The sequence below is a fragment of the Rhipicephalus sanguineus genome, chromosome 3, assembly GCF_013339695.2.
Source record: "Rhipicephalus sanguineus isolate Rsan-2018 chromosome 3, BIME_Rsan_1.4, whole genome shotgun sequence".
Taxonomy (NCBI): Eukaryota; Metazoa; Arthropoda; class Arachnida; order Ixodida; family Ixodidae; genus Rhipicephalus; species Rhipicephalus sanguineus.
In genome coordinates, this window is record NC_051178.1 from 9,207,626 (window position 1) to 9,231,567 (window position 23,942).

At 48.4% G+C, this 23,942-nt stretch overlaps 1 protein-coding gene across 1 annotated transcript in view; it reads right to left on the bottom strand.

Moving 5' to 3' along the window:
* LOC119386438 (uncharacterized) overlaps positions 1-23,942 on the bottom strand; it is a 466,488-nt gene that overhangs the window by 429,096 nt on the left and 13,450 nt on the right. The window contains exon 3 of the mRNA XM_049413126.1: positions 5,128-5,165. Coding sequence (XP_049269083.1) covers positions 5,128-5,165 — 38 coding nt within the window. The remainder of the gene's footprint in view (positions 1-5,127; positions 5,166-23,942) is intronic.

Consider the following 23,942-nt stretch of genomic DNA (forward strand, 5'->3'; position numbering starts at 1 on the left):
TTTTTACTGGCTGATAGCCACCCTGTGTACTTTTGATCAGCTTCCCATATGGCCACATATTTTCGCCACTCTTTTCGTTCTGATGAAAATGGCGCGACAGAAAGACTGAAAACACACAAACAGCCTTTTGGCTCTTTCCGTCACTCCGTTTTCATATAATAACGAATCCGTACCAACTCGCCCAATTGTCGGCCCTACATTCGACCTCCTATCAACGTCTCCTGGTCCAGATATTGTTAGGCATGAGGACGTTGCACGGTGAAGGCAGGCGACGAGCGTGAACTTTGCACGTTTTTATGTACACTACAAGACAAAATTTCTCATTGTTTCACACAGCAGCAATCACTCAGGGCGCTTACGATGATACGCGCGTGCATGCCAAGCACTTTATGACAACAAAGCTTCATTCTCGCGTCATAGAACTGCTATCGCCTTCACTCGGCCCAGCAGAACACCAAAGCTCTCTTAAATGCCAAACAGCAAATAGCTATTGTTTTTCATAGCCTTTCCAGCTGAGTAAGCATGATAACTCAAAACGCCCGTTATTAGGACGTGTAATGTAACATCTTCAGAGCCTTACAAAAATCCCTCGATTCAATAAAAAGACGCCAAGTCCCTAAAACAGACGGAAATTCCCCAGATCCAAGGATGAATCCCTAGGGTTGGCGTCTCTGGGCAATGGAAGAACTGGTGTTTATTACTTGCGCACCGGAAGTGCTCGAGCACGTTGCCAGACTGGGTGGCGTACATAGACGGTCTCGGCGGTAACCGATACACATAGGTAAATTGATCGTGTAGTACTTCATCGCTTTGGCATTACGTACATACCAGATTTTAACGCATTTAGGCACTAGAGAATGGACGTTGGAGGGCTTGCCTCAAACTCGATGTAGTGCGATGCTCGCTTGTACTTGCGAGTTGCAGCGCGCCGGAACAACTGAAACTTCTTTTTGCACTGTACCCACAGTTCGCTTTGATGAGGTTCCTACTTTTTTGAAGCATGGATTGGCGGAAGAAGCTTTCAAAGTCCTTAATTTTCAGGAAACCGCACCTCAACACCAACGAAAGGGGGGGGGGCTATTGTGGCCTATACACATTTGCTTGCGGACGGCTCTCTTTGTAGTAACCAGTTAGCGCCAGGGTTGCAATGAGGGCGCTTGTGCTGGTGTTTTTCGCAGCACCCCCCCGGCAGAGTCTGACGTCTATTCAAGACAGAGATTGACAACCGTTGGAGGCAGTTTGTTGATTTAACTGCTAAGACAGCGCTGGCACAAGCCCACACATCGTGTCACTTCTTTTCTTCAACACTTTCACTTCAGTTTTCATCACGCTCTCGTGGTCGCACTGCACACATGTGCATCCAGAAGGCCGAGCCTGCACGGGACGACGGACCTCCGGGCCATTTAACTGTAGTATTCAGACTGACTGTGCAATGCTGTTTCTTCCTGGCAACAGTTTAACAATGTGGGCCATCATCAATATAAAAACCACACCATCTCCCGCTGAAGGGGACCATGAGGCGATGCGAAGCAGTGTTTCGGTATGTACAGCCCGCGTTTCAGAGGGGGAGTGGTGAGGGGGAGGGGAGGGGGTGGAGAGGGTTTGCGCATGCGCAGTAAGGGTGGTCACGCCGCACACCACCACCACCGGATTGAACTATGTACACTATAAGATGCTTCACATCTAAAAAATGACACACTTATGTCCATGATAACGATAAGATCAACTAGCTTTAAGCTCAAGGTGACATACTGAAGTCGAGCACCAAGTCTGGCTAGTTGGTTCACCTTGATTTTAAAGCCTATTAACTGCGCCGCTAGTATACACGGACAAAGACGAGGGAAGACGGGACTGCGCATGTCCATTCTTCCCTCGTCTTTGTCAGTGTTTACTAGCGCAGTTAATAGGCTTTAAAATCAAGGTGACATGGACTTGTCATGGTGAGCAGCACACAGGGACAGAAAGTATTTCTTCTTCCATCACTTGAAAAGCCTCCGAGGCATCCGTTCCAAACGCCGAGCTCTTCATCGAAGGTCAGGGGGCAGCGGCACTAAGAGCAGGGTTTTCTCGTTTTGTTGGCAAAGTATCCCGTCCTCCACGAAAGTGCCGAGCACAATTCTCTCAATCCCGACAACCTCCATCTCTCAGATTCAGGAAAGCCTTGGGCCTCACATTTCGTGCCACTTGACCTCTCGGTATTGATTCTCATGCTGATTCCCATGCACTACCTCTCATGTCATCCAGCACTTGAGACTCACTGCCTGAGACCCTCACAAATTTTTACACAACACAGTGACCTTCAGCTTTTGCATGGAAGTTCGGGCATTCTCAATGACTTTTTTTATGAAGCCTCTGCTGCAAGACAAATGGGAGGTTCCACCAGCTCTGGCAACTACTAATCTTGCAAGGCTGGTTGTCAGGAGTACAAGCTTGCACTCTACATCTGGCTGTGGGTTGGCTGGGTCATACTCACCCTGAGGCACAACGTCGAAATCACAATAAGAGACTTGAACGGCAATGCTGGCACACATAATTGTCATGAGCAAGAGCCATAGGATTAAAGAAGAAATACAACAAGGCGCAGACAACATCCAAAATGGCACAAGTGCACGCACTGTACCATGCAAGGGCCCAAGCCGCGTCACCAGAGCTGTGATCGAAAGACAAGCAACGACAAGCTGGCGCTGCCTACATGGCCTCGGCACTGGAATATTGCACCGCCAGCAAACGCACTGGCAACGGAAGCGACAGGCGCTCAAATCTGCAAACTGCGACACGGGCATTCCGAGAGGTGGCTTGATGGTGCTTGAGTGAAGCTGCTTGACGATGCAGCAACAGTACACAGCAAGCACGGGCGCTCCCGGCGCAAGCCCACTTCGAAGCAAGCCACAGAAGACGGTCCTTGGTGGGCCACACCAGCTCCGAGCGCTGGGTACCACTGACCGCCGCTAGGCCTAATCTCCAAGGCCTGAGGGCTCCTCCACGTCAGCGACGTCATGCTACAACTAAAACGAGCGACTATTCAGCAGCGGCAAGGACAGCAACATTCGTAAAGAGCGTCGAGATCACCGACAGGAATGCAACACGACCGATCCCGGACTTTGACTATAAACATCCGTAACAGAAGCAAGTCAGACCGACCCTACGTTCCAGGAGCTACAAGGCCGGGATTATTAGACCCAGGATAGGAATCGGTAATAAGCAAAGACTCAATGAGACTACTTAGTTTAGACGTGTAGGGATTTATTGCTCTAGTGTTGGTTTTTCAATTTTTTTTTATTGATACCTGTATTTCCCATTTAATTTTTAAGAGCCATGCGTTTTCCTTTCATAAATGTGTTGTGTCATTAATAGAGTCTGTATTTATTTATGTACAAATACTACTGTCTCAGTTTCTGAGACATGGCAGGAGTAAGTACAGATGTTCAACACAATGAAACAAAATACATGGCCTCGCAATTCTTCTTTGAATTGCTCAGCACCAAGTCTGCATAGAGAGCCATCAAGTTCATTCCATAAATCCACTGTCCACGGAAAAAAAGGAAAATTTACAACAATCAAGAATCGACCTGAAGGAGAAAATTCTGTGATCAAACAGTTGAGTACAGCGTGCAGAAGCTGTAACAAAAGAAACTGGCACCAAAACACACGAGCCTATGTGAACTATCTTATGCAGGAGGATAACACGATCGCAAGTGCGCCGATGTTCGAGAGACTGCAACAATAAAATGTGTGCATGCGAAGTAGGCGAGAATCGCCAGTCATAGCGACGCAAAATGAACCTGATTGCCTTTTCTTAATAGATTCTATGATATCTATGTCAAGCTTGTGGCAAGGTGACCAAACAACCGATACCGGAGTCCATTGCCCGGAACCACCCGAATCCGTGACAATGATGAAAGACCTGCACTTACGCCTAGATCGCATGGGCCTCTAGAGCAAACTGACTTTAACGGTCTTAGCCTTCTTATGGGCGCTCATAATTATTTGAGGCAGTAGTGGCAAGCTGAAAGGCCTCCAGTAATTTCACCGAACATGTCACATCTGGTGCTACATCAACCCCTCTCCATGAGAAAGCTCTCATCATTATTCTCTGCGTCCTTTATCATCCGGTTTGGTTTTCCCTTCAGGTGTACTTCAAGCAGCAACTTGTTTGTTGAATCACCCCCTCAAAGGAGCATCACAAGGCACCTCGTGATCATCACTGCTATCGGGGCCTCCAACTTTAAAAAGCGCATGCTGCATGCAGGCCGGCTTTAATCGGACTTGCCTCTGTCTGAGGCAACTTCTCGGTTCTTCTAGTGGCTTCTGAGCTAGATTGGTGGCATGCTGTCATCATTAGTGTCAGCTAGCGGCTTCTTCCTTACCTCTTTGGTTCTGGAGCAACAGTCATTGTGAGTGAATCTTCTGTGTTTAAGTTTCTTATGTACTAATTCCTCCTGCTGTTCCCTGTTGTTCTTCTTCCAGCAAGTAACCACCATTCAACGTCCTAGCGTCCCTCGCCACGCTTATCTTGCTTGTCTGCAAAAAGCTCATCTCACTCTAGTCAAACCCAGTGCTCCACTGCAGAGAGCTTTAAGTGGATCATCATTGCCACCATCACTGCAGTCGCGGTAGCTGCTGTTCCCTTTGCCTTTACTACGAATTCGTTACAGGGTGTGTTCCCATTCTGCCCAGCCTCCTAGACAGTTTAAGCAGTCGTCCAATGACGTCTGTGCGACCTGACCCCACCTACAAGACAAAACTCGGGAAACCAAACAGAAATGTTGTTTGTTTCTTTCAGCTCTGTCATGGTCGAATCTCTGAAGAACTAAACTTGGCTTACAATGTGCAAGAAAGCGCCTGCTTGCAGGCAAGATCCAAGCATTCTGCTCAGCTGCCATCTTGCTTGAGCAACCAAGTAGCCTGCATCTTATCTGCCTCCCATGCTGTCTTCGCAAAGCTGTCTTTTTTTACCATCTACGGCAAGTACTGGAACACAGCCACTTTTGACGTTCTTGATGCGGCCACGCTGGCGTGGTGGCAGGGTAGTGCGAAACATGTCCCACTGTTATTCACATTGCAAGGAAAAAAGAATGCCCCCCAAAGGCATAGAACAGAGCACATTACCCAAAAGTTTCAACTCACCAGAGAGAAGCCGCTCACTGCTGGCCATTGGGGCATTCCTGCACAAACGGCAGGCACTTGTCATTCAGGCTGCTATATGGAGGACCGCAACTACAGCTACTTTTTTCTGGACAACAATCCCATGGTGCATGCTGCTCAGCACATTTCACTGCATATCTGAACTAGTGCTGAGCAAATAGGAAAGTTTGAGTGCAAATAGATTTGAATATCTTTTAAACACTTCCAAGTTAAATTATAGAAAAAAACATACTGCAAAACAGCTAAAAAAGCAACTATATTGCACAACTAGTGTGTAGTTATTCCTAGTAAAAGAAGAATACAGTCTAATACACATGTTCAAGAGCATGAATGGCGACAAGTTGAATCACTGAATATTGTTGAGACAACACTATTCACTGTTGAGACAGTGATTGAATGTGTCCTTGAGACAAGCGAGCTGCTCAACATGTCCCAGAAGCAGACATGTACTCCTGCTAGTGACAACTGCAACAAACACTGAGAAAAGGCACTCGCTTTCCTTGCAAGATGAGCCAACAATGAGGAGAGGAGGAAACAGATGGCTGGCTACCCTGCACTGGGGAAAGGAACTAAGCTCTAGCCCTTTGTTCCTTCCACCAGCGACTTGCCACCACAGACCTAAGGGTGGCAAGGGTGACCGCAAGGTGTTGGCACTACACTGGGTAACTTAACATTTCACCATATTTAGGGCGATGCTGACAAATCTTTATTGCAGGCTCATTTTGCGATGCCAAGACATATCCAAAAAGGACACATTTCACAAATTGAGTCTGAAAATTGCCTGCATGTCACAGTCAACTGCAAAACCAAAACCGTCTTCGTGGCATTGGCAAATTCGCCCTCACACTGCCAATTCCTAGTTTCCTGGTTAGCCCAAGTGGTGAAGCGACCGCCAAAGAAAGGCGTTGGTCCTGCGTTCGATCCCCAGACCAGGACGAATTTTTCAGCAATTATGAGAAATCTGTGTGGATTTCCTTGTGGCTTCGTGCTACATATGGGTGGCTATCAATTTCCCTTTCAGGGCGCATCTTGCACATAGTTTGCTCAGGCAGCACAGGCTCATTCCGTGATCAACTATGGCTTGTCTACATCATACAACCATACACATTGACTTCTTCGTTACATTTCGTTTTCATGTTATTTCCTTAAAGACCCCTCTACAGGGTGTTGCATAAGGGGTGGATATACATAAATTATACAAACGGTAACCACATAGGTTAACTGCGCAACAGGTAATGTGTTACACTTCGCAGAAATAAAGTCTGGCAGCTAATGGCGGCAGTGCTGTGGGAGAGGTCGTTCCATTCTTATTGCCGTGCGTCTTATTTTTTATGAGTTGAAAGCTTCACCCACAAAGCCTGTGGGCAACGTGCTGCGCAGGCTGCGCCGCGATGTGTAAGAAGCTTCGCGATTGTTTTAGAACGTCCCGTTAAGATTGAGAGCCGCACACGAATCTCCCACCTTTGTTGAGAGATAACGCCGCTACCAGCGATATCGCTGGAAAGTTCAATGGCGCCTGTATAAAAGCCGATGCACTTGACCGCTTGTCAGTTGATCGACAGTCGACGCTCTGTTCACCGCTATCAGTGTATTGCTGTAGTTTGACCTTCGGTCTCCCGGCCACAAGTTCGGCCTAATAAACAGTTTCATCTTGGACGTGCTGACTGCTGTCTTCGTCGACGTCACGACCAGGTGACAATATAAATACCTTTTGTACTTTGAGAGCTTATATTTACAGTATTATTCTACTAGGCCCTTGTATTCAAAGTGTATATTTCGATTTTTTTGTTTACTTTGCGCAGAGTAGCATTGATGTTGTTATGATTTTTTTTTCTTCTTGTTAGATATTTTCTTTGTTTTGATGATTTTCTGATATTTGAAGTAAACTTGTTGTTTGAAATTAATGCTGTTGGAAAGACCAATTCTTGCTTTATCATTCGATACTCTACACTTTAGCATTAATCAATTCCTGTGGCAGGAAAACAATATTTCCTGGAGTACCCAAAAACAATAGATTTTTCCGCAGTCACGAAACTGTTAATGAGCTGCGTGCTCCCAGGTTGAACCCCGCGAAGGTAGTAAATAATTGTTTATTAGCGGAAATATTTTCAAAAACAAGGGGAAGGAAAGGAAGTAATGATGGCTGACACCTAGTAATGAAGAGGTAGCTGACTCCTCGGACATCTGAGGATGATGCAAAAGTAGAGGGAGATGACAGAGCGGGACTTTTCACATAGGCACACAGGAGGACGTAATGCACCAAAGTTTGCTTGTGAAAGTGACCTCATTGAGAGAGTTGATCACCCTGCCTCACACATCAGGTAACCATTGTTGACTAGCCGGGCAAGCATTAAGCTGTTGACTCAATATTTTGAAAACGCCACTGTAGCAAAAGATGGACATCTTGATCATGAAGGGATTATATCTTTCGAGCCGGAAAGTACCGAAGGGGCCATTTGTCTTCAAACACTGGCTGCCTATGCTTTGTTTCTTATCCTGTATGGCATGTACTGGTGGCAACGAGGTGTCATTGAAGACTGGGACAGTGTACTACGAACCAGATACAAACAGCACGACACACTGGCTAAGAACGAAGGAAAAGGACATTTTCCACAGAAAAAGCTGCAGGTGGGCAAGCCGTATGGATCACTTTAGCGTGTTACCACTCTTGCTAGATTGTGATCACCGTCATCCGAATGCCAACTTTTGTTTATTTTTTTAATGTTCGTTTTAGTTAGCTGCTGTTAAGATTTTGTTTTTGGAGTGTTGGCAAATTCATGATTTGCGTGCTGTCCTAATTTCCGGATGCATTGTTAATTTCCCTCTACCCGCATTGTGTCGTAGCCAATGATCAATCATCTTAAATACATGTGTGCTATAATTGTTTTTCTTTTGTCATCATTTGTATTATTTTGTGCATCACTGTGCCGTATATACAGAGCCTGTTTTCTTTCCCACTCCACACTGCTTGTGTACTGAACGTATACCAACCTGCAAGCTTGTCATTTCCTTGTCAACGACTTGGCGTCGAAGACACAGGGTGACTGCTTGTGACACACAATATAGTACAGAAACTGAAGTTCACACACTCATATACACTGTAGCATGACAAAACACAAACAGCTGAAAACGTTACCGACAACAACTTTTCTGACACCGCTTCACTGGCCATATAACCCAGAGGGGGAAAAAAAAATCACAGCATATCCACGGAGTGAATGATGATGAGTGGGCGAAGCTGCGGAGGTTCATTGGTAAACCGTGAATCTTCCGTGAATTCTGCCCAGTACGTCATCACCGACGTAAGATCCGGCGCATTTATACTAAAGGTTCGATGAGAATTATGACGACTTGCAGCTCACTTTTATTTTACATGTATGCTGTGAATTTTCATTGTTTAATCACGCACAGGAGAAATCGCACACACGCACTACCTTGGAGGTAGTGCTTTCAGGGCGCATCTTGCACATAGTTTGCTCAGGCAGCACAGGCTCATTCCGTGATCAACTATGGCTTGTCTACATCATACAACCATACACATTGACTTCTTCGTTACATTTCGTTTTCATGTTATTTCCTTAAAGACCCCTCTACAGGGTCTTGCATAAGGGGTGGATATACATAAATTATACAAACGGTAACCACATAGGTTAACTGCGCAACAGGTAATGTGTTACACTTCGCAGAAATAAAGTCTGGCAGCAAATGGCGGCAGTGCTGTGGGAAAGGTCGTTCCATTCTTATTGCCGTGCGTCTTATTTTTTATGAGTTGAAAGCTTCACCCACAAAGCCTGTGGGCAACGTGCTGCGCAGGCTGCGCCGCGATGTGTAAGAAGCTTCGCGATTGTTTTAGAACGTCCCGTTAAGATTGAGAGCCGCACACGAATCTCCCACCTTTGTTGAGAGATAACGCCGCTACCAGCGATATCGCTGGAAAGTTCAATGGCGCCTGTATAAAAGCCGATGCACTTGACCGCTTGTCAGTTGATCGACAGTCGACGCTCTGTTCACCGCTATCAGTGTATTGCTGTAGTTTGACTTTCAGTTTCTCGCCCACAAATTCGGCCAAATAAAGAGTTTCATCTCTGACGTGCTGACTGCTGCTTTTGTCAACATCACTACCACGTGACATCTGGTGGAGGTGCTGCTTCCTTGATGTTCTGGACACCTACGATGAGCCGGGAACAAGCCCACAGCGTGAAGAAGATGTCAAGACCTCGTGAAACAGCGAGCTAGCCGCAGGCTACAAGGCTTGCAACCCGAATACGGTCTCCTACCGGACAAGCCAAGAGCCACGGCGACGAACACAACGGGCACAATGACAGCCGTACCGTCCCCTGCAGCTGTCGTGATGCAGCCGCCCAGAGAGCCACCGACCTTCCATGGATCACCAAGCGACGACCCCGAAACCTGGCTCGAGACGTTCGAAAGGGTTTCAACCTTCAACAACTGGGACTTCGAGGACAAGCTGCGCCACGCCTACTTTTACCTTGAAGGCGCAGCAAGGACCTGGTTCGAGAATCGGGAGTCCACTCTTCAAACCTGGGACGCCTTTCGCACTGCTTTCCTGGAGACATTCGCAAGCGTCGTCCGAAAGGAAAGGGCGACAGCCTTGCTGGAGACATGGGTCCAACTTCCAAATGAAAGCGTGGCCATCTTTGCAGAGGAAATGACCCGGCTGTTTCGCCACGCTGACCCTGCCATGCCCGAGGACAAGAAAGTCCGCATCCTCATGCGAGCAGTAAAGCAAGAGCTCTTCGCTGGTCTGATGCGGAACCCACCTTCGACAGTCCAAGAATTCGTCTCAGAAGCGACGACGATTGAGAAGACGCTGCAAATGCGAACCCGACAGAACAATCGCCATTCGATTGAAGACAGCCCAGCAGTTCATGCCTTTGCCTCCGACGACCTGCGCGAAACGATCCGAGCGATCGTTCGGGAGGAACTGCGCAAGCTGTTACCCTCACCACAGCCTCAAGTGGACTAGATCGCAGAGCTCGTTCGATCAGAAATCCAGCAGTCGCTGGGTAACCTTGAACCGCCCCTGCCTCAGCCACAAGCCATGAGCTATGCTGCTGCAGCCCGACGCAACGCCCCCCCTCCTTACCCACGTCAAGACGCCACGCCGCCGCACCAGTTCGGCCGCCAGACGCCGCTGCCGCCACCGCCACCACCGACGCCCTACCGTCCTCCTGTCGCCCAGCACTATGCCGCGCGCTACGCGCCAAGGAACACCGACGTTTGGCATGCCCCTGACACCCGCTCGCTCTGCTACCACTGCGGGGAGGCCGGCCACACGTACCGCCGCTGCCAGTACCGACAGATGGGGCTACGCGGTTTCACCGTCAACGCGCCGCGCCCGCAGCCAGGAACGGCCTCGCGACATCAACGACTACCTCACCGGAACACAGTGGCAAGAACGACGACCTTCCCGCTCGCCGTCGCCCGGCCGCTACATGTCACCGCACCCGCCTGCAGTACACTGGCCGGCCCAAACCGGGGCCGGTCGCCTAGCCCGTATCCGGAAAACTAAGGGCAGCAACCGATGGAGGTGCGGTTGCTGAACGACGAAACGCTGAAGATCCTCCGCTGTCGACGACGACGCCGCGACGAAGTTCCGAGCCCCCGCCGCACGCCGAACGACGTCCTGAAGACGAAACTTTGCGACTGGAAGCAGACCTGACGACGCAACGCGGAAGCAGCGGTGCAAACCGACGTAGCCGTGACCCGACGCCGCAACGTAACCGCAACGCAAGACGGCGGACTAGCGACCTCGACGTTCTGATCGACGGCCACAACATCACCGCTCTTGTAGATACTGGAGCCGACTATTCGGTCATCAGTGGGCCGTTCACAGCAATGTTGAAGAAAGTTGGGACTGCTTGGGAAGGCCCCGAGATCCAGACCGCTGGAGGCCATCTGATAACGTCGATTGGTGTCTGCACCTCGAGAGTCACCATCAATAACTGGACTGATCCTGCGAGCTTTGTAATCCTACAAAACTGCTCCAGGGATGTGATACTTGGAATGGACTTCCTAAGTGACCACGGCGCCGTCATCAACCTGAGGTCTGAGTCGATAACACTAACCTCAGACAAAGTGCTCCCGCCCCACGCGACGCCAGAGAACCGTGGATTGAATGTGATAGAAGAGCAGGTGACCGTTCCGCCGCGCTCCAGCGTCATTATTTCCGTTGGCACCGAAAAACCTGCGAGCCTTGAAGGCGTCATCGAGGGCGATCAGCACCTACTCCTGAACCGTCAAATTTGCGTCGCACGACGTATAGCCGAGCTGCGTGACGGTAAAGCAAAGGTAGTGCTGACAAACTTCAGCCACGAATACAGGCACCTCAACATTGGTACGACAGTTGCCTACATCGACGAATGTGTGGCCGCCAGCAATGCTTTCGCCCTCTTCGATGCTGCCGAAACTGCTTCGACGAATAGAAGTCCCGAACCGGATTTTGACGTCAACCCGAGCCTTCCGAAGGCCAAGCAAGACGAGCTCAAAACCCTGCTCCTGCAATACAAGGACTGTTTCTCGTCATCGCGGGTCCGACAAACACCCCTTGCGAAGCACCGCATTATAACAGAAGAAAATTCTCGACCACTCCGTCAGAGCCCCTACAGAGTTTCGACTCGAGAGCGCGACGTGATAACGAAACAAGTCGCGAGATGCTACACGACATCATCCAGCCGTCTGTGGGCGTCACCCGTGGTGTTAGTGAAGAAAAAGGACGGGACACTGCGCTTCTGCGTTGATTATCGGCGCATGAACATCACGAAGGACGTGTACCCCTTCCCATGTATAGACGACATCCTGGATCGACTTCACAACGCGACGTACTTTTCGTCGATGGACCTCAAGACCGGCTATTGGCAGATCGAAGTGGATAAAAGAGACCAAGAAAAGAACGCTTTCATAACACCCGACGGCCTCTTTGAGTTCAAGGTCACGCCTTTCAGTCTTTACTCGGCACCTGCGACGTTCCAGCGCGTCATGGCCAGATTGAAGTGGCAGACGTGCCTTGTGTATTTGGACGACGTCATCGTGTTTTCCTCGACCTTCGATGAGCATCTCCGGCGGCTTGAGGCAGTACTTCAAGCAATCAAGACCTCTGGTCTGACCCTGAAGCCAGAAAAGTGCCGATTCGCGTACGACAAGCTCTTGTTTCTGGGTCATGTGATCAGCAAGTCTGGAATGCGCCTAGACCCACGGAAAACCGCCCCAATTGCCGACTTCGCGCCACCCACCGACAAGAAGGCCGTGCGCCGATTTCTCGGCTTATGCGCCTACTACAGACGCTTCGTCAAAAACTTTTCACGAATCGCCGAACCAGTGACGCTTTTCACGAAGACTAACAAGGAATTCAGGTGGGAAACGGCGCAAGTGCAAGCATTTCAAGAACTTAAACGACACCTGCAGATGCCACCCATACTTGCGCATTTCTCGGCTTGTGCGCCTATTACAGACGCTTTGTCAAAGACTTTTCACGGATCGCCGAGCCACCAACACAGCTCACGAAGACCAACGTCGAATTCAGGTGGAAAACAGCGCAAGTCGAAGCATTTCATGAACTGAAACGACGCCTACAGACGCCTCCGATACTTGCGCATTTCGACGAATACGCCGAAACGGAAATACACACCGACGCAAGCAGCGTAGGACTCGGTGCCGTCCTTGTGCAAAAGGCTGACGGGCTTGAAAGGGTTGTCAGTTATGCTAGCCGGTCACTATCCAAGGCAGAAGCCAACTATTCCACAACAGAAAAGGAATGCCTTGCCATCATCTGGGCTACGTCAAAGTTTCGCCCCTACCTCTATGGCAGGCCCTTCAAAGTTCTCAGTGACCATCATGCCTTATGTTGGCTAGCTAACCTCAAGGACCCTTCAGGTCGTCTCGCACGATGGAGTCTGAGGCTTCAAGAATTCGACATTACCGTTGTGTACAAGTCCGGACGAAAACATTCTGCCGCCAACTGCCTGTCTCATGCCCCCGTCGATGCGCCGCCGCAAGACGACAACGATGACTGCTTCCTCGGAACTATAAGTGCCGACGACTTCGCCAAAGGCAACGAGCCGACACGGAACTGGGGGGCCTTATAGAGTATCTCAAGTGCAAGACTGCCGTTGTTTCGAAGGTATTCAAGCGAGGACTGCCGTCGTTTTTCTTACGGAACGGCATTCTCCTGAAGAACTTCTCGCCACTTCGAACCGACTACCTCCTTGTCGTGCCCTTATCATTGCGACCAGAAGTCCTCCAGGTTCTACACGACGACCCGACAGCTGGGCACCTCGGTGTTTCCTGCACGCCTGCCAGAATACAGGAAAAATACTACTGGCCATGCCTTGCTGCCAACGTCGCCCATTATGTTAAGACTTGCCGTGATTGCCAGCAACGGAAGACACCGCCGACTAGGCCAGCAGAGAACGGCCGCATGGGCCAGATGGTGATTTATAATCGACATATTTGCACAGCGCTACGTAAACGAGGACGTAAGGAAGGACACAACACAGGCGCTGACTTCAACTAAGGGTTGTATATATATTTTTGCTGTATATATTTCTAGCGTTTTCGCTAATAAAATTTAGTTGAAGTCAGCGCCTGTGTTGTGGCCTTTCTTACGTCCTCGTTTACGTAGCACTGTGCAAATATGTCGATTAGGCCAGCAGGACTCCTGCAGCCAATCGAACCACCTCACCAGCCGTTCCAGCAAATCGGGATGGACCTACTGGGGCCATTCCAGACGTCGACTTCCAGCAACAAGTGGATCGTCGTAGCAACTGACTACCTCACCCGCTACGCCGAGACAAAGGCCTTGCCCAAAGGCAGTGCCCCCGAAGTAGCCAAGTTCTTCGTGGAGAACATCGTCTTGCGTCATGGCGCCCCAGAAGTCCTCATCACAGACAGAGGTACCGCCTTTACTGCCGACCTAACTCAGGCGATCTTTAAATACCGTGAGATGAGCCACCGCCGCACCACCGCCTACCACCCGCAGACCAATGGCCTCACCGAGCGTCTAATAAGACAATCACCGACATGCTGGTTATGTACGTCAACGTTGAGCACAAGACGTGGGATGCCATCCTTCCGTACGTGACCTTCGCTTACAACACGGCTGTCCAAGAAACGACACAGATGACGCCGTACAAGTTGGTCTATGGAAGGAGCCTGGCAACGACGTTCGACGCCTTGCTACCCAACGTCACCAACGAAGAAAATCTCGACGCTGCCGCTTACTTACAATGTGACGAAGAAGCTCAACAGCTTGCCTGCTTGCGCATCAAGACCCAGCAGCACACCGACAGCCGTCGCTACAATCTTCGACGACGCTTCGTGGAGTACCAGCCCGGCGACCGTGTCTGGGCCTGGACGCCAATACGACGACGCAGACTGAGCGAGAAGCTTCTTTGATGATACTTCGGACCGTACAGGGTACTTCGACGTCTCGGCACACTCGACTACAAGGTCCCCGACGGCATCACGAACTCTCAGAGGCGCCGAGCTCGACCCGAGGTCGTACATGTGATGCGCCTTAAACCGTACTATGCTCGTTAACGCACCTGAGGACTCTAATGTTTGCTTGCTTTATTAGTTTTCTTTAGTATTGCATGTATTCATGTTCTGTTTTTAAGCATCGGGACAATGCATTTTCAGAGGGGGGCATTGCCCCCGTCTTATTTTTCATGAGTTGAAGCTTCACCCACAAAGCCTGTGGGCAACGCGCTGCGCAGGCTGCGCCGCGATATGTAAGAAGCTTCGCGATTGTTTTAGAACGTCCCGTTGAGATTGCGCGCCGCACACGAATGTCCCAGCTTTGTCGAGATAACGCCGCCACCAGCGATATCACTGGAAAGTTCGATAGCGCCTGTATAAAAGCCGACACGCTTGACCGCTTGTCAGTTGATCAACGGTCGACGCTCTGTTCACCGCTATCAGTGTATTGCTGTAGTTTGACTTTCAGTTTCCCGGACACAAGTTCGGCCAAATAAAGAGTTTTTTATTTTATTTTTTTTTTATTTAGTACATACTGCAGTCCGTAGACCAAGCAGGAGGGGCGAAAAAGAGAGCATAGCGAAAAAAAACGAACAAATTATACAGCAAGTTAGAATAATACACAATACTACTGAAAAACAAGTCATACTAACTAGGATGCTTAGTCATACATCTCTAGAAGAAAAGTGAACAAACTTCTATAAACAGTTTCAAGAACAAAAAGTAAAGCTACACAGCTATAATGTAGCATTGCAATATCAACAGTGTAGATTACACAAAAAGATGCATGTATTTTTCAAAGTCAGGAATGCCACGTTCAGGAAAAACATTTGAAGGCAGTGTATTCCATTCGCTAATGGTTCTCGGAAAGAAGGAGTGTTTGAAAAGGTTAGTACATGCAAAGTATGGCGTCAGATCATGATTGTGAGCATATCTGGTTTTCCTAGAAGAAGAGAGAGAGATGTATTTACTGGGATCGATATTAAACTGCCGATTACGAAGCAGGAAAAGAAACTTGAGTCTGGCGATAGCTCTACGCTGTTTCAGGAGTGGAATGTTGTTAGTAGCCATAAGTGATGAAGGTGAATCAAGATTCTGATAGGCATTATAGATGAATCTTACCGCTCTCCTCTGGACCATTTCAAGTTTATGAACATCCTTTTTAAAATACGGGTCCCAGGCTACGCATGCGTACTCTAGACGGGGCCGAATAAATGTATTATATGCAAGAAGTTTGATCTCAGATGGCGCGTTTTTTAGTTTGTGTCTAAGAAAACCTAGTTTTCTAGAGGCGGAGAAACAAGCGTCGTCAATATGTTTACTCCACGACAGTCTATTGGTAATATTGACTCCCAAGTATTTAAAACTGCTCACTTCGATCAACGGATTATTATTTAAGGTGTAGCGTGATGTAAAAGGGGTAATTTTATTTGAAATACGCATAAAGACTGATTTACTAATGTTTAACTCCATCGACCAGGTATGGCACCAATCGGAGAGGGAATTTAGGTTGTTCTGCAGGCACTCTTGGTCCCTTTCACTTTTAATTGGCTTATAAAGAATGCAGTTATCTGCAAAAAGCTTTAGGCTTATGGCGGAGGTGTCAACTGATGAAACGATGTCATTGATAAAGATAAGAAACAAGACAGGGCCAAGGACACTTCCCTGTGGAACTCCCGAGGTTACGGGCAGAACCCCAGAGCTGCCGCCCTCGACCTGGACAAACTGTTTCCGGTTGCTAAGGTAGGAGCGGATCCAATTAATTACATTAACGGGTAGACCAATGTTTGAAAGTTTCGCGAGTAGTTTACCATGGCAGACACAGTCGAAAGCTTTTCTAAAATCTAAGAAGATGGCCTCTATTTGGTCGCCTTTATCAAGTGCTATTGCGAAGTCGTGAATTGTGGTGACAAGTTGAGTGGTAGTTGAGAGGCCTTTTCTAAAACCATGCTGGAAAGGAGTCAACATATTGTTTTCTTCAAGAAATGACATTATGTAATGCGTGATGATGTGCTCAAGAAGTTTACAAGGACCGGAAGTTAATGATATTGGCCGGTAGTTTTCAACATTTAGGCGATCACCTTTTTTAAATACGGGAATAACACGTGCCGTACGCCAATCATCGGGAAGCATGGAATTATGAAACGAAAGACGAAAAAGATGGGTGAGGACGTGCGCAATAGGTTCGGCGTAACGTTGCAGAAATGCGTTAGGTATGCCGTCTGGGCCACCGGAAGATTTAGTCTTAACATTCAGTAACAGCGAAAGGACACCTTCGACAGTTATGAAATCGGCAGATATAGTAGAAAGAGAACTAATGTTTGTGTCAGCATGATCTCCCTGAGTGAATACAGAGTGAAAATACTGATTGAATTGGTTTGCAATTTTGGCTGGATCGTTAACAATACAGCCGTTTACTGATATCTCGGTCGGTGTTTTGTGCGCATCGCTCAAGTACCGCCAGAATCTATCCGGGTTAGTTTTCAAAAAGTTAGGAAGCGAGTGGTTGAAGTATCTTGCCTTTGCTTCGCTTAGCCGAGTTGCAAGCTGGGCTTTTAACGAGATAAGTCTGCAGGGTATTTTTTTCTTTTTTCTAGCTCGTTTTAGCTTACGGTGCAAATGTATGATGTCTCTAGTAATCCATGGGTTATTTCGGTTTTTCCTAACCTGTTTGCTTGGCACAAACTTATCAGTGCAGTAATGTATCGCAGTTTTTATTTCATTCCAGGCGGTCGACACATCATCAGAAAGATTATCACATAGGAACCACAGATAATCAAAAATGGCCTGGTCATCCGCCTTCGAGTAATCCCTAATGACATGTCTGGTCTCTTGCCGGTGCACTTTGTTTTCACCGATACCAAAGGATAAAAATACTGCTTTATGGTCGGAGATGCCATGTTCAATGGAGACCGTGTATTTGCATACACTGGAACTTAAAAAGACTAGGTCGAGTGTAGAACGGGCGTTTCCAGCCTCTCTAGTGCACTCATTAACAATCTGCACAAGATCACACATCAAGGCAATGTCAGCGAGAGGGCTTAACGTCGTTACATCACATCCAGAGCGTGGAACGCGCCAGTCAACATTGGGCAAGTTAAAATCACCTGCAAGAATCAGACGATCATTTTTGAACGCGCACATGTGGTCATATAGCTTAGACAGATATTCGTGTGTTGAAGAGGGTGGTCTGTAGATGGCACACACGGTGAAGTAATGGCCCCAGCAGCTTACTTTAAGGAATAAACTTTCGTGCTCAGGAATCTGTTGAAGGGGCCGAGCACTAATACCATCTTTGAGAACTATTGCTACACCACCACCTCTTGTTGGCCGGTCAAGTCTGAAGATTTGATATCTCGGAGGAATTAGTACTGAATCATCTATACCTTCGTGCAGCCAGGTTTCTGTGATTATTGTAATGTGAGGATCGTAGGTTGTAATGTGAGGATCGTAGGTTGTAATGTGAGGATCGTAGTTTCATCTCTGACGTGCTGACTGCTGCCTTTGTCGACGTCACGACCACGTGACAATATGATGCACGTGGAAAGAAGGAGGCAGAAAATGTTGTGGTGCGGCTGCATGAACGGGTGCCTTGTAAGGCATGACCGGTGCGATGAGATATGCAGGCTGGAGGGGTGATAAAGTCTGGGTGCTCACGCGAGCCGTAGCAGAACTTATGAAACAGAGCTACAGTGGCAATGCAGTGACAACGTGCACCAGTTAGTGGAACTGATTCTTCATTCAGTGATGACACTGACATGGTACGAATATGATGAATGGATACATCGTATCACACAGTTCTGAACTGCGTCAAGTGAATGTATTAGGTAAGCCTGAGATGGGCTCCAAGGGGCAGCAGCACACTCAAGCTTTGGTGTGATAATGAATATGTAGGCAAGCAGTTTTAAGTGTTTGGGAGCGTGACATAAAGTTATTTTAGAAACCTGGGTGTTTTGTTAGCACCCGCTACAAGTTAGTGACATGCACACCCCACGTTAGATCATGTGACAATGTTACACTTAGGTATGTACTTCATTCTTTCGTACACCCTTTCCCCTTCCCCAGTACAGGGTAGCGAACCGGAGTATGGTCAACCTCCCTGTCTTTCCTCAACCTTCCTTTCTCCCTCTCTAGGGATGTACTCATAGGATTTGACTCTGTCCAAGCTAACGTTACCGAATGTGTAAGGTAATGATAGAGTTTTGACGACGCAAGAAAGAACGATTTGCGTTTAGTTGGGTTAAGGGTCATGAGCCAGTGGTCACACTATGCTTGAATAGAGTTAAAGGGACAGTCTACCGTCCTTCATCGCTTTTCTGTTTCGTATCGCAATAGAAAGCGTACCATCTGAAGTGTCCAACCCTGCAGCAGTTTTTCTAGAAAGTGAGTAGAAATTCTTAAAACAGAATTTTTCGATCTGCGTTCGGTCTTCTATTGGTAGGAGGACGCCCACAATACTGGTTAGTGTTGTGTGGACGCCCACAACAATGCCCTGTGCTCGGTAATGGTGGCGCATGCCGCAAAATCGTATCCCAGAGTTCCGCGGTGTGACGTAGTTGCAAGTTATGTATAGCGGATGTTTTGCTGTGCAGGAGTTCGATATATGTGTGCACCAGCCCCATGGAAAATTCAAGCGGATTTCTCAACTGTTCGATATAGCCAATAATTTGATATATCCGAGTTCGATATATCCGGGATCGACTGTATATTCAATTATTATGTAGTGACGATGACGAATCCCCGACAGAGTCTCATAGTGCATAATGCCTTCGCTGACCGCTTCACCCATACTGGTTCATCCTACGCCTACTGGTTAGTGCGCACACTGCGTACCACGATAACTTCTTGCGTCATAAAAGCTTACTGCGTCGCTGAATTTGCTGATGCTACAATGTTTTCAGTATTTTCGAGACGTGCGGAAATCAGTCGATAAATGCTCCCTACTTCAGCGAGATTGCAGCGATGCCTTTGTGGGCAAGTATAGGGAAAGAACGAATGCGAGGTGGCGGCAACTGAAAAACACACCAGATTGACTTATTGCTGACAACCTTATCACAATAAGTATCTTCAGCTATGTTCTAGGGCACGCGTGTCGGGTAGCACTACTTTAAAGGGACACTAAAGGCAAATATTAAGTCGACGTTGGTTGTTGAAATAGCGGTCCAGAAACCTCGTAGTGCTACTTTTATGCCAAGGAAGTGCTTATTTTGAAATAAAATCACGTTTTAGTGGTCCACATCGCGTTAGCGCACTTCAAATCACCCGCCTGAAATCCGACTTTCATACGTCACTGCTGCCGTGCCCAACGTTGCCCGCCTTTACTGCGCGGCCGCCGACACTAGTAGCAGCAGAGCGAAAGTAGCGGGACCCACAGCAGCAACAACGGCCACCGAAGCTTGCCGCAATCGCCGCAGTGGATGTGGACGGAGAACTTGACAACGAGGCATTGGCTCGCGACGCTCGACTCAAATTCAACGACTTGAGCCCCGATGAATGCGGTATGCTGCTGAGGGCTCGTAGTGCCGGCGTCGTTGCATGCGGCATTTTGTCGAACTTTCTGTCAGAGCGACTTTCACGAGCGCACAAAACACATGCGGCAGTACGCGATCCCGAAACTACCACTGAGACGCGACCGCGTGAGCGAAGCAGGGCGCCGGGCGAAGTGCAGTTCGGCGAAAACGGAACCTTTGAACCACGCGCGCCGTTCCCCATGACAACGCCAAAGAGGTTCTTTTTTCCATGAATCAAACAGAAACAAACAAGCAGCATTTTATTATGTCTCTTGATGCACGGAAGGTTCTTTTTTTATTGCATCTAGTTAGATTACGAGTGATTTCTTGTAGGCAGACTCTCATACGTCATCGGGATCACTTCGAAAATGTCCCACTCGTGGCGCTCATCATGTGATACATTTAGCTTAATTTCTCAGCAAGTATGGCACTGCTGTTGATAATATTGCCATTTTAGAAGTTGTCATACATTGAGCTTTCACTCTGACAAATTATTATTTGTCTTTAGTGTCCCTTTAAGGGGGGACGTGGGGATCGTTTGTAACTTTTTAGTTTCTTGTTCTAGGTTGATGAAATTTGGCATACACACTAGAAATCATATTAAAGAGATAAATGTAAATTTTCGTAAAGATATCTTTGTTAGTTATCATTTTATAAAAAAATATCAAGTTTCTCGTTCGTGGAAAGCCTGGCACAGTGATGAAACATGCTAAGGTGTTGGAATAACTTTGTATGTGTGCTTACATATTGCTTGTACTCGAACACAGTGCCAGATTTTTTTTTTACTGCCCTAAAAAATTTTTGCTGGGCATTACTTGCATATGAATGTGCTTCAGCAAGTTGTGTCATTCGGTAATTGTGAAATTAAAAATAAATGGAAGTCTAAACTAAAATTTTAAGACTGTCATGAAGTATGGCACAGTCTATGAATGAGAATAAAACAAACGGAATGAAAATCGGTACAGCCATAGTCGTGCAATGCTTTCCACGAGCGGGGTGGTTGACAAAAAAAACGCATCTGAGAAAATGGCTTCTGAAGTTTTGGAAACGTTGCACCTTTATTAAAAAGCCCCAGGGCTCTAGTATTTGGCATCATTGCCAAGACACATCTTCTTGGATCTCTGTCGCTTGGTCGGTTCACTTTTTCGTGCTCTTTTGAGACGCAGGCGGTTTTTTTCTTGAGCCCTCTGGAGGGCAATGGCACCAGGACGTACACCCAGTGCAGCACAGCTTTCTGAGTACATCCGTACGCATCCTGAATTGTACTTTAATATTGCCTCATTTACCGCTGTCTCGACAGCAAAAAGTGAGGCATGTTGGTCCTTGGATAGAAGTGACCAAATCACAGAATGCAAGCTTTCAGCTGCATTCTGTGTTTTGCCCCCTTTACACCGCTCAAGCAGCTGTGTATCTGCAAGGCGTTCATACACAGGCAACAGGGCTTGGGCAACTCTGCCTGAAATCTTGTACTTGTGGGGTGGTTGTGCACCTCCTTTTGCCTCTGCGACTCTGTGCGTACACCAGCTCGTAGGGCCAGGGGGGCATAGCTCATGGTGGGGACTCTCATCGGTGGACGTGACATGATAGTATGTCGCCATCACGGCCTTGTGCATTGCAGCAACATCGTTGCTGTTGTTGAGGAGGGCTTGTCCATAGTAGTTCGTGAGCCTCTTGATGAGGTCTTGTGTAAGGCCTCCTTTTCCGCCAAGTGGCTCCCCTTTTCTTGCTTTGGTGACAAGAGAGCGGAGCGCAGTCCCCATCCTCTTCTTCACATGGTTTATACAATCTTCCTTAGTTATTTGGATAAAACCATATGGTTGCTCCTCACTCAACGCCTGAAAAACTCTGCTGTCTCCATCACAAACCACACTGCAGTACCTTAGACCATTCTTGGTCAATGACCGGCCAAAAAGTTGCAGTGCGGCCTCCACCTCCATGCGACCAGATCCAACATCTGTGTTTTTTTGGCACTGATGGTGCTGCCTCCACTGGGGATACGCAGGGTCATTCTCTGCCGGTCCCAGACGGCACCCGAGGCAGAAATTCGAGAGGACAATTCTGTCGAGCACAAGCCCCGTATGGAATTCTGTTATGCACCCTACTCCAATATGCGACTGATGACCACGCGTCATCCAGGTGCCGTCGAAGACAACAGTAACATTTTTAGAAAAGCCAGTGTCCATCTCTCTGTATACTCTTTTCACAGCAACAACCGCATCTGCAAATACCTTGTCTGAAGCCACCTCAGCTGCAGGCTTGAACAACTGTTTCAAATGGCCTTGGTAGGTCTTGTGATGCAAGCCTCGGTGAGAAACGTTCATGGTGGCCCACAAGTCATTTAGAGCAGTTTGCCCCTTCCCAATAGTTTTTATTGCTTGCATTGAGCGAATGTTGACGTCAAACACTCTGGAGTCGTCCTTCCTTTGAGAGGACCAGTGGGAGGATATGCTGCCGCAAGCACTGCATGACAGCACCATTTTCACTGCAAGACCCAGCCTAGTTTCATAATTCACGCCCACAGAATTCTTTCGGCATTTCGGGCACAGTGTGTCAGCGAGCATTGCGTTGATGGTAGCAGCTTGCATTAGAATAAATTCATCCTTGGGTGTCCCAGAAGTGCCATCTTCACATTGCTGGCCCACCAGAGACAGCTTCCGCCGAGTTGCGGACACCGCGCGGAGAGATTCGCTAACGTGTGACGCTTGCGCCTCCACGGTTCCTGCTGGCACATAACGAGTCTCCAAGCGCACCTGAATGGTGCGATGCTCAGTTGACGACGTTGCGTAACTTGTAGATGCAGGGGCACACGATGAATCGTCGAAGCTCATCGACGTTCGGGGATCGCTCGTAGGGTGCACTTCCGAAGGCTTTGACAGCGACGACGACCTTTGATCCAAGCGACAGTCGGCGATTTCATCTCGGCGCTCGGCTGGCGGCTTTGAGCAATTTGTCGAAGCATTCGCACACGGTGAATCGTCGTTCACATCGAAGCTTGTCGACGGTTGAGGATCGCTCGTAGATAACGGGCGCACTTCCGCAGACTTTGACGGCGCCCTTTCGTCCGAACGGCAGACGGCGATTTTATCTCGGCTGCGCGAGCGAGCGCCTTCGCGTCGAACATCCGGGGTCGCGGTACACGCGGAAGCATTGGATGCGTCCTCCCTTGAACGTGTTGCGTGATTATCACCACACAACAGCGTTGTCGATGTTGTCACAATGGATTCACCGCTGGGTTCTTGGGGGTAGTGTGGTGCGCAGCAGCTTGGCGTGTTTTCCACGTGCTCCATTGATGCCAGTGCAGTTGTCGGAGATTCCGCTAACCACCGTCTCTTTTTCGCCGTAGGAGGCTTCCGCTTTCGTTTTCCAAACGTGTGAGTCGTTGCGAACTTCTTCTTGAACGAGCGAGATTCCATAACTGCGTGAGTGAACAAGTGCTAAAAGCGTGCGCGAAACGTGGTTTGTGATGCAGACGACTGCGGCGGCTACTCTTCTCTTGGTGTGACAGCGGCCAATGGGGAGCCTCCTTGCAGCGCGCCAGCCAATCGGAGGCCCGCATTCACAAAATGGCGCTTCGAGTGCGTATGACCATGTGCTCCTTTTTTGCTTTTTGTGAGTTTTCTCCTCGCCGGTGACGCTTGAAACGCGTGAAAGCAGGAACGCGAAGTATCGACGGTCCGAAGCCTACCAAGATGGCGGCGATCGGTGGCGCGAAAGACGAACAATTGCTTCGCGAACATCGGTGTTTTTTCGCGATTTTGAGCCGCTTTTTCGCCGAACGCGCTGACAAACTTA